Source organism: Chiloscyllium plagiosum, chromosome 18 (genome assembly GCF_004010195.1).
Source record: "Chiloscyllium plagiosum isolate BGI_BamShark_2017 chromosome 18, ASM401019v2, whole genome shotgun sequence".
NCBI classification, from domain to species: domain Eukaryota; kingdom Metazoa; phylum Chordata; class Chondrichthyes; order Orectolobiformes; family Hemiscylliidae; genus Chiloscyllium; species Chiloscyllium plagiosum.
In genome coordinates, this window is record NC_057727.1 from 1,620,776 (window position 1) to 1,635,089 (window position 14,314).

General features: G+C 44.7%; 1 protein-coding gene across 3 annotated transcripts in view; it reads left to right on the forward strand.

Moving 5' to 3' along the window:
* The window catches only part of si:dkey-202e22.2 (netrin-4), a 42,732-nt gene extending 34,504 nt beyond the window's left edge, over positions 1 to 8,228 (forward strand). For all 3 annotated transcript variants that reach the window (XM_043707553.1, XM_043707555.1, XM_043707554.1), the window contains 3 exons: positions 1,007 to 1,075; positions 6,579 to 6,749; positions 7,568 to 8,228. In XM_043707553.1, coding sequence (XP_043563488.1) covers positions 1,007 to 1,075; positions 6,579 to 6,749; positions 7,568 to 7,704 — 377 coding nt within the window. In that variant the 3' untranslated portion in view covers positions 7,705 to 8,228. The remainder of the gene's footprint in view (positions 1 to 1,006; positions 1,076 to 6,578; positions 6,750 to 7,567) is intronic.
* Positions 8,229 to 14,314: the final 6,086 nt, after the last annotated feature.

The window sequence follows — 14,314 nt, forward strand, 5'->3', positions numbered from 1 at the left end:
AATTCACCTGACCTGCACATCTTTGGACTGTGGGAGGAAACCGGAGCACCCGGAGGAAACCCAGGCAGACACGGGGAGAACGTGCAAACTCCACACAGTCAGTCGCCTGAGGCGGGAATTGAACCCGGGTCTCTGGCGCTGTGAGTATAAGAATAGGGAAGTCTCACTGCAACTGTACAAGGTGCTGGGGAGACCACACCTGGAGCACTGTGAGCAGGTTTAGTCCCTTATTCAAGAACTGGAGGCAGTTCTGAGAAGGTTCACGAGGATGATCCCTGGGATGGAGGGATTGTCTTATGAGCAAAGGCTAAATAGGTTGGGGCTCTACTCCCTGGAGTTTAGCAGAATGAGAGGTGATCTCACTGAAACATGTTGGATTCTTAAGGGGCTTGACGGGGTCAATGCTGAGAGGATGGTTCCCCTCATGGGAGGGTCTAGGATCAGAGGGCACAGTCTCAGAGTAAAGGGGCACCAGTTTCAGACTGAGATGGGGAGGAATGTCTTCTCTCAGAGGATTGAGAGTCTTTGGAACTCCTTCCCACAGAGAGATGTGGGGGCAGGGTCCGTGTGGATATTTAAGGCTGAGAGAGAGAGAGATTCTTGATCAGTCGGGGGATCAAGGGGAAATGGGCAGGGAAGTGGAGGTGAGGAGCCTATTGAATGTTAGTTTGAAAGGCCAAATGGCCTACTCCTGTTCCTGTTTCTTTTTGCCTTACGGGAAGGGAATTTGCTGTACTCACCTGGTCTGGTCTGGCCAACATGTGACTCCAGACCCACAGGATGTGGTTGCCTTCCTAACTGCCCTCTGAAGTGGCCCAGCAAATCTCTCAGATGAAGGGTAATTAGGGATGGGCAACAAATGCTGGCCTTGACACCCACATCCCGTGAAAGAATAAAGTGAGATGTCCTTCTCTCTGCTGATGTCTGTCTCTGGAGTGAATGAGGTGTGGCTGATACTAACTGGAACCTTCTCATTGACCTTGTCTCCCCCTCTCTATCTCTTTAGAGAAGTGTGTCTGCAAGGAGATGTTACTGGGAGATGCTGTGTATTTTTGTCGGATGAATTACGCCTACGGTAAGAGATTCTAAAATCTATTGCCATCCAGACATTCCTTCATTTGGATAAGGAAGGAGTGATTCTGGTTGTACCCCAGCTCCAAGGTGAGGACATGGAAAAATACAGCACAGCAGGAGGCCCTTCAGCCTATCAGGCCACTGCTGGCTCTTTGAACGAGCCATCGAAGGAGATTCCCTCTTCTGCTCCATTCCCCACAGCCTTGCAAATATTTTTTATTCCACTTTTCCCTTTTGAAAAGTTCCTGTTATATTTGCTTCCAAGCCCCTTGCTATGGAAAGTCAAATTCACTTCCCCTTATTTTACCAATTATCTCTGGTCACTGACCCTCTTGCCATTGGAAACTATTGAAGCCCTTCATCACTTTGAATATCTCTGTTAAATCTCCTCTTAACTTTCTCTTCTCTAAGGAAAGCAATCTCAGCTTCTCCCAGGGTCCTCCCTCCACAAGGCTCTGACATCCCTTTGAAAGAGCAGTGCCCAGAATTAGACTCAATCCAACAGTGAAGGCTGATCTGTTTATATTCTCTGTTCCGGTTAATGAAGATAAAAAGGGTCTTTTTATTTTTATTAAAAATCAAAAGAACTGCAGAAGCTGTAAATCAGAAACAAAAACAGAAGTTGCTGGAAAAGCTCAGCAGGTGTAGCAACATCTGTGGAGAGAAATCAGAGTTCATGGGTCAGGTGACCCTTCCTCAGAACCCAAGGAAGGGCCTATTCTAAGGGAGGGTCACCGGACCCGAAACGTTAACTCTGATTTCTCTGCACAGATGCTGCCAGACCTACTGAGCTTTTCCAGCAACTTCTGTTTTTGGTTCTTGTATTTTTATTAACAGGCTTCTCTCCCTGTCCCGCCACTTTCAAATGTTTGTGTACGCCTTGCTCCATCTTTTTCAATCTGCAGCACCTGTTTATTTTTCATGTATTCACCACCGGTCTCCCAAACATTTCCCCTTTCCATACAAGTGCTGGAAAATTGGATTAAAATAGTTTGGTGATTGTTTGTGGCCAGGGTTTGGAGATGCCGGTGTTGGACTGGGGTGTACAAAGTTAAAAATCACACAACACCAGGTTATAGTCCAACAGGTTTAATTGGAAGCACACTAGCTTTTGGAACGCTGCTCCTTCCTTCCTTCCTGACAACCACCTGATGAAGGAGCAACGTTCCGAAAGCTAGTGCTTCCAATTAAACCTGTTGGACTATAACCTGGTGTGTGATTTTTAAGTTTGTGGCCAGCATAAACTTGATGGGCCCAAGGGCCTTTTTCTATGCTGTAGACCTCTATGCCTCCCCTCTGTCTTGCCTGGATGTGAAGTGACCAGGGTTAGAGGGTGTTTTGTCCGTAGGAGTAGCCCTGACCTCCCAGTTGCCATTTTCATAGACTGCCCTTGTTCTCATGTTAATCTTTGCAAAGTTCCAACGAAGCTCAAAACAAGCTTGAGGAACAACACCTCATTTTTCACTTTTGCAGCCTTGAGGTCTCAACATTGAATTCCATAACTTCAGAAACTGACCGTATTATGACTGTTAGGCGAAAGTGAGGACTACAGATGCTGGAGATCAGAGCACAGCAGGTCAGTGAGCAGCCAAAGAGCAGGAGAATCGACCTTTTGGGCAAAAGCCCTTCATCAGGAATGGATGAAGACTGTTATGGTTGTTCTCCATTTTTCTTTAAAATCTTTACCACCCAGCCCCCCACACCCTTGCCCTATTGTGTCTTTTTTATTTCACTCTCCTACTCTCACCATAATTTACATTTCACTTCTCTTTTACTCTGACTCCATCATTGATAAGCCTTGTTTATTTTACACCAGGTCTCCACCCTCTTGCTCCTCCTTTGCCTCTGTTAAAAATATAAAAGTCAGAGTTCCTAACAGCTTTCATTTCCAAAGGAGAGTCATCCTGGACTTGAAATGTTAACTCTGTTTCTCTCTCTCTCTCTACAGCTGCTGCCAGACCTGCTGAGTTTCTCCGGTGTTCTCTCAGTTTGTTTCAGATTTCCAGCATCTGCAGTATTTTGTTTTTATTTGAGAGTTTGTCTCAGGTGCCACTAGGAAGAGTTGAGGAATTGTCATCTGTGATTCAGTAGATAGCATTCCCTGTTGCTGTCTCTCTCTCTCTCTTTCTTTTTGGATTAATGATGCTGGAAGAGCACAGCAGTTCAGGCAGCATCCAAGGAGCAGCAAAATCGACGTTTCGGGCAAAAGCCCTTCATCAGGATTCCTGATGAAGGGCTTTTGCCCGAAACGTCGATTTTGCTGCTCCTCGGATGCTGCCTGAACTGCTGTGCTCTTCCAGCACCACTAATCCAAAATCTGGTTTCCAGCATCTGCAGTCATTGTTTTTACCTCTCTCTCTTTCTCCATCTGCCTCTCTCTCTCTCTTTCTACGTTAGGTCATGGGCTCCAGAAACTCAATACTCTGAAGGCAACACAATCAGAAGTCTCTCCTTTCACATTTCTTTTTTAATTTATTTATGGGATCAGGATGTTGCTGGCTGGGCTGGCACCATTTATCAGGAGAAAGTGAGGACTGCCTCCTCATTCCTGATGAAGGGCTTGTGCCCGAAACGTCGATTCTCCTGCTCCTCGGATGCTGCCTGACCTGCTGTGCTTTTCAGCAACACTCTTAGCAAAATTTATTGTCCATTCCTAACTGCCCCAGAGGCACAAGCCCTTCATCAGGAATGAGGAGGCAGTCCTCACTTTCTCTGACCTCCTGCGCTTTTCCAGCAACACATTTTTAAGCTCTGATCTCCAGCATCTGCAGTCCTCACTTTCTCCTACTCAACATGAATGCTGTAGGTCTGGAGTGACATGTAGACTAGACCGGGTAAGGATGGTCGTTTATCTTCCCTAAAGGACATTAGTGACCTCCCCCACCCCGGATGGGTTTTTCGGACAATTGACAATAGTTTCACTCTGAATTCCAGAATTTTATTGAATTCAGGTTCTAACATCTGTCGTGATGGGATTTGAAATAAGATCCCCAGAACATTACCTGGGTCTCTGGGTTAACAATCCAGTGATAATATCACTAGGCCATTGCCTCTGCCTTTTCAGGATGTTGCCGGGTATGGGAGGTTATAGAGAAAGGCTGGATAGACTGTGACTTTTATCATGGAGCATAGGAGGTTGAGGGGCAATCTGACAGAAGTTTATAAAACAATGAGGGCTATACATAGAGTTAATGGTGGTTGTCTTTTCACAAGGATGGGGGATTTCATGACAAGGGGACACATTGTTAATGTGAGAGAAAAGAGATTTAAAAAGGCATGAGGGGCTAATTTTTTACACAGAGGGTAGTTCGCGTGTGGAGTAAACTTCCTGAGGAAGTGGTGGATCTGGGTACAATTACAATGTTTAAAAGACATTTGGATGGATACATGAATAGGAAAGGATTGGAGGGATATGGGCCAGGAGCAGGCAGATGGGACTAGTTTAGTTTGGGATTTTGTTTGGCATGGACTTGTTTGATCGAAGGATCTGTTTTTGTGCGGTAAGACTCTATGACTATGAGATTGTTAAACTGAAATGGATGTAAAAGATCCCATTTTCAGTATTTCAAAAGAAATTGGGGAGAGATGTCCCTGGATTTCAGCACCAAGATTTAACCCTCAACCAACATTGCTAAAAATCAGATTATCTGCCTGTTCATTGTTTTGCTGTTTATGGAATCTTGCTGTGTAATTCAGTTGCTATGTTTCCTGCTCTGAAGAGTATTTCATTGCATGCCAAGGGCTTTTCAAAAGCTTCAGATCATGAAAGTTGCTGAGTCATTGCAGGCAATCCATCATCTCTGGAATTAGATGAGGCCATGAGGCTATTTGGTCCATTTACCTGTATGCTTCTTATGGGGTGACTTTCATTTGACATGGGAAACTGACGCATTTAAAAAGATCAAAGGGTGATGCGTCATGCAACCCCCCCCCCCGCAATCTTGCTGTAAACATCATGGAGTGACAATGCTGTGGCTTTCAGAGATGTATTTTGTCCCTTTTTGTTGAAAGGAGATTTTAAGGCAGAGGTAGCAAGTGAAAACCAATGAAGTAAACAGCTTGGGAGGCTTTCAGGGTTGTTTCTTAAAGGTTGGAACAATAGAAGCAGCCTAGAGGGGTGTGGCCAGCTCTCACCGACCAAAATTTCTAGTTTTCTTTAGTTTTTAGGTTTAGCTCGAGGTAATTACTTTTGGAGTGTCAATAGGATTGGAAGCTGCAGTGAATGTCCTTGCTGTTAATCTCTCTGAGTTTTCTCCTGATGTTTTTTCCTTCTGAGTTGCTGAAGTTACCGGTGACAAATCTATTTTCTGCATTTGCCTTTTTAACCAAGGGGTGTGTGTCTAAGGCATGTTACTATATTGGAACAGTTAATTAGTAATAATTACTATATCTATTATTCAGTTAAGTTTTCTAATAGAGTTAAGTTATTCCAAGTTCTTCTTTCTTTTGTTTTATTTTAACTATAGTGTTTAAATAAATTGTGTTTTGCTTAAGGTTAAAAAGTTTGATCAATCAAATTGCATCTAGAACACAGCACTTCATACTTGCCTTCAAAATAAGAAAAAAATTAGGATCTAGGCAATCTGCTTAATATTTTGAGGGGGGTCTGGTCTGGTCTGTAACAGTGGAGTACATCCTAGGGAAGAGGTCACGCACCTAGACCCTTTCCATCAGGACTTCTAGGGATTCAATGGAAACATAACATTGGCTCAATATGAATTGTTGCAAGTTCCTACAGGGAGGGCCTGTTTCTCTGGCTGGGGGCTGAGAGGAGGGCTGGGGATGTCTAGAACCAAGGAATACAGTCCCAGGATAACAGACAAGCCAATTAGGACTGCGATGAGAAGGAATCTCTTCACCTGGGATGGTGAATCTCTATCCCAGAGGCCATGGGAAGCTCAGTCATTGAGCATGTTCAGGACAGAGGTTGATAGATTTCTCAAGACTAATGACATTGTGGGATATGGTGATGGTGCAGGAGAAATGGCGTGGAGGTAGATGATGAGATTAAATGACAGATTATTCCTATTGCTAATTCATGTTGATGAGCGATGGATATCTGCCAACTACCAGTATCTCATCCAACTGGACATTCTGAGCAGACTGGCGTTGGTCATGTGACTGTCCATCCCAAGCTTGGGTCTATGTGTGACTCCAATCCCACACCAATGTGCTTCATTGGCCCTCTCAGGTGGCCAACCTAGACACTTAGTTGCCCTGAAACACGACCAGCTATTGAAGAAGGTTCTGAGGAAGGGCCACAGGCTCCAATGGTTAACTCCAGATGCTGCTGGTCCTGTTGTCTTTCTCCACCAACCTCCTGCAGGAATGAACTCAAGCGAGGAAATAGGAGAGAATTAGGAAAATCCTTGACTAGTTGTGATCCAGCTCCCTGATCAGTGCAAAGTGGAAAGACTGGGTGTAAATGATGGGAACTTTGGATCTATTCCTGTGTTAAATTGGAGTGGTCTCTCTCTCTCTGTAAATGTTCCATTTTCCCACAGTCATCAAGGCGAAAGTCCTTTCTGCTCATGACAAGGGAACTCATGCTGAGGTCAACGTCAAGGTAAAGAAGGTGATGAAAACTGGGAAAGTGAAAATCACCCGCGGTAACTGGAGCATTTATCCGGTATCCTGGACAAAGCGGGGATGTACATGCCCCTTACTGAACCCTGGTAAGTAAGAGAGGGGCTTGTAGCGGACTGGGAACCTGGGGAATGATAAGGCAGAGGCTGACCTGTGTACTGCCCTCGTGGCCTTGACCCTCCCTTGCTAACTGCCACTAGACCAACAACCCTCCCAGATCCCTGCAGGACCCATCCCCAGCACCTCAGGCTCAATGTGATATTCAGTATTGGATCATTTACTGAATCACCTTCAGACTTTCTACTGCCTTTAAGACTCTGTATAAACTGTTGTTCATCATGGAACTGTGGAAGAGGAGGCGGGAACAGTGTCACCATTCCAGAGTCACATGATAATGCCCAGGAGACCCGGGTTCAAATCCTGTCATTGCAGATGGTGGAACTGGAATTTGATAAAAATCTGGAATTAAGAGTCTAATGATGACCATGAATGCATTGCCAAATGTCTAAGAAAACCCATCTGGTTCATTAATATCCATCAGGGAAGAAAATCTGCCATCCTTACCTGGTCTGGTCTACAAGTGACTCCAATGTGGTTGATTCTTGACTGCCGTCTGGGCAATTAGGGATGGGCAATAAATAACTACCCCCATCCTGTGAATTGAATAAAATAACAGTATTACATTGGAGCATCTAGACACAGTATGCAATGTTAATAATCCGTGTAACTCAAACAATGGTGACCACCCCGCATTAACACAGGAGGTTCACTGACAGATCCGCAATGTGTTTGACCAGCCTTTTCGCTACAACAGAACACTCTCACCTCCCAAGCGCTCACAATCCTTCCTCATGTCCTAGGTTTCAGTCAAATTCAGCTCTCTTGTTTCTTTTTTCTCCTCGGATAGGCACGGATTATCTGATCGCAGGTCACGAGGCAAGTCACGTGGGCAGGCTCCTGGTCAACATGAATAGCCTCGTCACGCCCTGGAGAGCAGGCATGGCCAAACGGGTGACACACAACCTGCACAGGAGCTGCAAGTGACTGCCACTGCACCCACACCAGCATCAAGCTCAGCTGCGTGTAGACCCGCCGTTCACCGCGTTGTGCGCGTAATTGCAGCCCCCTCCCCAACCAAATCCACACTCCCTTTCCATTTGGCCAAAGTTCAGGGAGCCGCTTGAGAACTACAAAATGACACCACTCCAGCTCCTTTTTCCAAACCATGGATGAGCCATGCACTCTGCAATGACTGAACGCTTCAATCCCCTCTCCCTTTGGCCTGTTTGTTACCATGAGTCCTGACCATCAAACAATATGATAACAACACTTCTGACCCTCCTCCTCCTGTGTTTACTGCTCTGTTGCCTGCACACTGAGTGCTCAGCCCGCACTCTAGGTGGCACTGCATTTGGAGTTCATATCTACAATGGTTTCTCAAACTTTCTGCTACTCTGGATCCAACCATTCAGGTGGTTAATTTTCAACATGTTGCTATAGTTTGTATTTTCAGTACTTTCAGAAGTTATTTTGTAAAAATAATTAAACAAGAATTGTTGTTTTCTAAACTGAAACTCCCATCATGACTTGCTTACATTGGCCACAAGATAGTGGCCCTCCCCTCACACCAAAGGCTACCCAGTTGTAATTCTGATGGATAGTGGTGGCCAAACATACAACCAAACAATTAGGAACAGGAGTCAGCCACTCATTCACCAGGAACCTCCTCTGTCATTTGATAAGATCATGGCTGGTTGCTATTATAGTAGCTTTCTTCCTACTCGTGTACCTTTTCAACTCCTTGCCTATCAATAATCTATCTACCTCTGCCTTAAAATACTAATAGACCCTGCTTCCATTGCCTTTTGAGGTTGAGTGTTCCAAAGACTCATGACTTGCTGTGTGAAAATAAATTCACCTCAACTTTGTCTTAAATTAATGACTCATTATCTTCAAACAGTGAGCCCTAACCAGGCTGTTGCCTGGGATGGAAAGTCTTTGTTGAGGAGACACTGGATAGGCTGGGATTGCTTTCCCTGGAGTGGAGGAGGGTGAGGAGCAATCAGACTGAGAATTTCTTCACTTCTGAAGAAGGGTCACTGGACCCGACACATTAACCACTTCCATCTAGAAGAACGCGGGCAGCAGATACTTGGGAACACCACCCCGTATAAGTTCCCATCTGAACCACTCACCATCCTGATGAAGTGAAGACATTACTTGAATGGAGAGGACTCTTGGCCTGATGCTGTAATTAGATTCCTGCAGTGAGGGATTGTATTCACATTGACAGCAGGTCAGTGTCTATAAATTCTGGTGGGGGTGAGCTGAAGGGGCAGTGCTCCAAAAGCTTATATTTTCAAGTGAACCTTTTGGACTATAATCTGGTGTTGTGTGATTTTCAACTTTCTTGACCCGCTGCAGTCCATGTGCTGTAGGTAGACCCACAATGCCCTTAGGGAGGGAATTCTAGGATTCTGACCCAGTGACACTGAAGGAACGGCGATATATTTCCAAATCAGGAAGATGAGGGGCTTGGAGGGGAGCTTGCAGGGGGTGGTGTTCCCAAGTATCTGCTGCGCTTGTCCTTCTAGCTGGATGTGGTCATGAGTTTGGAAGGTGCTGTCTGAGGATCATTGGTGAATTTCTGCAGTGCATCTTATAGACAGTACACACTGCTGTTACTGAGCGTCGGTGGATGTGAGGTCAATGAAGGTGTTTTCCTGAATGGGCAGTTTCTGATTTTAAGATTGTGTCTTAGTGTTCTAGACCATCCTTTCCATGTTTACCAGTCCTGTTTATTTAATCTCTCCTGCCTTCCGTCCTATCACAGGCCTTCCCTTTAATCTTTCTTCCCTCTCAATGCCTCTGCTCTTTCTTAAGGCCTGTTGCACCTCAAATGTCTTCCAGAGTCGGGAGGTAAGTTACATACCTCATAATTCACAGTCTCTGGTCTATTCCTGTAGCCGCTGCATTGATATGGCTGGCCCAGTTCAGTTTCTGGCCAATGGTAACCCACAGGAGGGTAACAGTTGAGTGTTCAATGATGGTAATGCCACAAATGTCAGGGGATGATGGCTGGATTCTCTCTCTCGTTGGAGATGGTCATTGCCTGACAGTAGTGTGGTGTGAATGTTACTTGCAACTTGTCAGCCCAAGGTTGGATATTGTCTGCAGCAAGATCTGGACAATCACTGAGTGTTTCACTCTCCCTTCATAAGAAGAAACATCTCTGTAAATCCTAAAGTCTCAATGAAATCCACCCTTGCCCATTTCTGTTGCTGAAAATAGCAGCCCTGTTTACGTAGGTAAAAACAATGACTGCAGATGCTGGAAATCAGATTCTGGATCAGTGGTGCTGGAAGAGCACAGCAATTCAGGCAGCATCCAATGAGCAGCGAAATCGACGTTTTGGGCAAAAGCCCTTCATAATTTATTCCTGATGAAGGGCTTTTTCCCGAAACGTCGATTTCGCTGCTCGTTGGATGCTGCCTGAACTGCTGTGCTCTTCCAGCACCACTGATCCAGAGCCCTGTTTACGTAGTCTCTCTTCCCAATCCATCATTGGACATGTAGATATTTCCACTAGCCCCCGGCTAAAATTGAGTTGGGAATTTTAGATGACAATTGGGGAATATTGCTTCTCAGAGTTGTTGTTGAAGGAGGGGTTGTGGTATCAAAGATCATAGGTCATAATTGGAGCAGGGAATTTGGGAGCAGTGGGAATGTGGACTTTGTTCCCATAGGGAGTGGTTGAGCTAAAGTGTTATTTAAAGGGGAACTGGGTCAACGCACTCAGTAGTATGGAATATTAGGATATATTTGTACAGTGGAGATGAATCACAGAATTGTTATATTAAGGAGACTATTTGATCCATCTTGCCTACAATAGTTCTATAACCCATTGCCTACCTCCCACCTTTTCCCTATTCCCCTGTGCACCATTTTGATCCAAATAACCATCCAATACCCCTCTTGAATCCCTCAATTCAATCTGCCATCACCACATTTCCAGGCAGTATCTATTAGCTATAATCAAACTGTATCTATACTGTAAATACTCTATAATTGATAAACCCTGCCTGAATCAGCTGGTATGTTGGACTGAACGTAGCCAGGAGTTGTGGAGATGTCATCACTCCGAAGACTCCACCAAAAGCATCAAACCCTTATACAGGAACCATGAAATCCACAAGGTTCAACACCAAACCACACGGTAAGGAGCAGAGAAACCGATTCCAGGAATTAACTCCCAAAAATCTGTCTACCATCTAGAAGGCACAAGACAGGAGTGTGATGGAATCCTCCCCACTTGCCCTGGATGGGGGCAGCTCCAACAACAGTCAAGAAGCTTCACACCATCCAGGATAAAGCAGCCGCTTGATTGGCCCCACATCCACAAATATCCACTCCCTTGTGATGATGCTGCTCCTTTAACAATGATTTGGAGATGCTGGTGTTGGACTGGGGTGTACAAATTTAAAAATCACACAACATCAGGTTATTTGGAAGCGCTAGCTTTCAGAGCGCCACTCCTTCATCGCACAACCACCTGATGAAGGAGCGGCACTCTGAAAGCTGGTGCTCCTTTAACAAGGTTGTGTGGTCCTTGGCTTTTTTTTTAAGAAAGGTCATAAAAGCAGGAATTCCAAAAAGTCTGGGTTTGAAAGGTTTTACGGCCAGTTTGATTATAGCTAATAGATACTGCCTCAGAATTTTATGTTTTAAACAAAACTTGTCCAATCAAAGGGAGTGGCCAGTTCTCCCAGCTTTACCATGGTTTGATTTGGTTTGGGTTTTAGTGGTCTGGCTGTTCACTGAAAGCAGGCGATCAGACAGTATTGAGGCTGCTAGTCCAACAAACAGCTCCATGGATGAAGGAGTTCCGTACTGAATCCCTCTACCATCTCTGTCTCTCCTGTAAGACCCTGTGTTTGATTTTACTTTGTGCCAAGGGGGATTGGTGCAGGAATTTGGAACAGAATCATTAAATTGGGATAATCTGTTGGGTTTTCGGATAGATTAAGTTCTCTTTTTCTCTTTCTCTGTTCTCTTTTGTTTGTGTTTCATTCAGTAATATGCAAATACATTGTTTTGTTTAAAACTAATTGGTTGGGACAGCTGTAATCCTTCTGGAATATTCCTTTACACCTGGTTAAAACAACTAGCAAAGTTAGGGTCCGGGCTACTTTCTTGAAGTGGTGAGTGGAACAGATGGTGAGGGGGTTTTAGCCTGGTCCATAATACACACTACCACCAACGCTCAGTGTGTACCATCTACAAGATGCACTGCAGAAATTCACCAAAGATCCTCAGACAGCACCTTCCAAACCCATGACCACTCCATCGAGAAGGACAAGGGCAGCAGATACATGGGAAGACCATACCTTGAAGTTCCCCTCCAAGCTCCTCACCATCCTGACTTGGAAATATATCGCCGTTCCTTCAGTGTCACTGGTTCAGAATCCTGAAATTCCCTTCCTAAAGGTATTTTGGATCTACCCACAGCACATGGACTGAAGCAGTTCAAGAAGGCAGCTCACCCTCACCATCTCAAGGGGCAACTGGGGACAGACAATAAATACTGGGCCTAGCCAGTGACACGCATGTCGCATGAGTGAATTAAAAAAAAAAGTTGAGGGATAAGTATTGGCCCAGACCCCAGGAAAACCTCCCTGGTCTTCTTCAAATAGTTGCAACAAGAGGAGCAGACAGTTTAATGTTCAAAAGGCCTGGACAGTGGATCTGACCTCCTTGGGGTGAATGAACAAAGTTATCTCTGTAACACTCCAACAAACGTTTTCAAAACTATTGAACCTGAACTTTTGAGTGAAAATTAACCGAATTAACAGAAGTCTTTTGACATTGCCTTAAAGAAACATGAATCCTGACTGTATCTACAATATAAATGTTAGAAAGGTTCTGTGGTTAAAGCCATTGAACTGCTAAGTCTTTCTAGAATGTTCTGCTTTTAGTACCATCAAAATCAAGAGCAGGGGATTGATTTTGAGATTGGGGAATTGTATCATGGATCAGCTCTGTTCACTCCACAGTGTGTTCCTGATTTTCTGGTCACCTCTCATTTTCATTCCCTCCCCTATTGCCACTTTGAACTCTAAAATAAAAGCAAAATGCTGTGGATGCTGGTAATCTGCAATAAAGTAGAAAATGCTGGAGAAACTTAGCAGGTCTGGCAGCGTCTGTGAAGAGAGAGAAACAGAGCTAACCTTTGTCAGAATTAAAGGGACTGAGAAATGGTGGTTTCTATCATTTTAACCCATGGGTGGGCAGACAGGTGAGTGGAACAGATGGTGAGAATGCCCAGAGCAAAAGGAAAATGCAGTATTAATGGTAGTGGAGAAGTAATAGAGATGAAGTGTAGGTGTTAATGGTTGGTATGCATAGCAGAATGTAGGCTAGCTCTGATGAAAGAAATCTATATACAGAAGAACCTTGATTATCCGAACAACACGGGCAGGGGGTATTTTCTTCGGATAATTGAATGCTGGATAACATATTTTAGCCAAGCATTGGGACCTTGTGATTATGCTGGATAATCGTGGGTCCTCTGTAAATAAGATACCAGGGTGTGGGGATGGGGGTAGATAGGCTGTAAACAAAATGGAGGACAGATCAAGGTTTGCCCTTTCTGAAACTCAGTGTAATCTGGGGGGACAACATTCCATCTCTCGAGAAGGCACTTTACAGTCTCAGGGCATGACAAATCCCAACTATTTCCAGCCTTCCCTTTCTTTCAGACAGCAGCTGCTGGTTCTGCTGTTACTATTCACATCTCCTCTGGACCCATCGTTTGAATCTTTACTGGCTCTATTACCGTCCTCTTTTGCCTTGCACTGTCATAGAGTCATAGAGATACACAGCAAGGAAACAGACACTGTGGTCCAACTCATCCATACTGACCAGATATCCCAACACAATCTAGTTCCATTTGCCAGCACTTGGCCCATATCCCTCTAACCCTTTCCTATTCATATACCCATCCAAATGACTTTTAAATGCTGTAATTGTACCAGCCTCCACCACATCCTCTGGCAGCTCATTCCCTACATGCACCACCCTCTGTGGGAAAAAGGTTGCCCCTTAGGTCTCTTTTATATCTTTCCCCTCTCACCCTGAACCTATGCCCTCTGTTTATCCTATCCATTCCCCTCATGATTTTATAAACCTCGAAGAGGTCACCCCTCAGCCTCCAACACTCCAGCAAAAACAGCCCTAGCCTATTTAGTCTCTCCCTGTAGCTCAAACCCTTCAAACCTGGTAACATCCTTGTAAATCTTTTCTGAACCATTTCAAGTTTCACAATATCTTTCCGATAGGAAGGAGACCAGAATTGCACGCAATATTCCAAAAGTGGTCTAACCAATGTCCTGTACAGCTGCAACATGACCTCCCAACTCCTGTACTCAATACTCTGACCAATAAAGGAAAGCATACCAAACGCCTTCTTCACTATCCTATCTACCTGTGACTCCACTTTCAAGGAGCTATGAACCTGCACTCCAAGGTCTCTTTGTTCAGCAACACTCTCTAGGACCTTAACATTAAGTGTATAAGGGAGTAAAAACAATGATTGCAGATGCTGGAAACCAGAGTCTAGATTAGAGAGATGCTGGAAAAGCACAGCAGTTCAGGC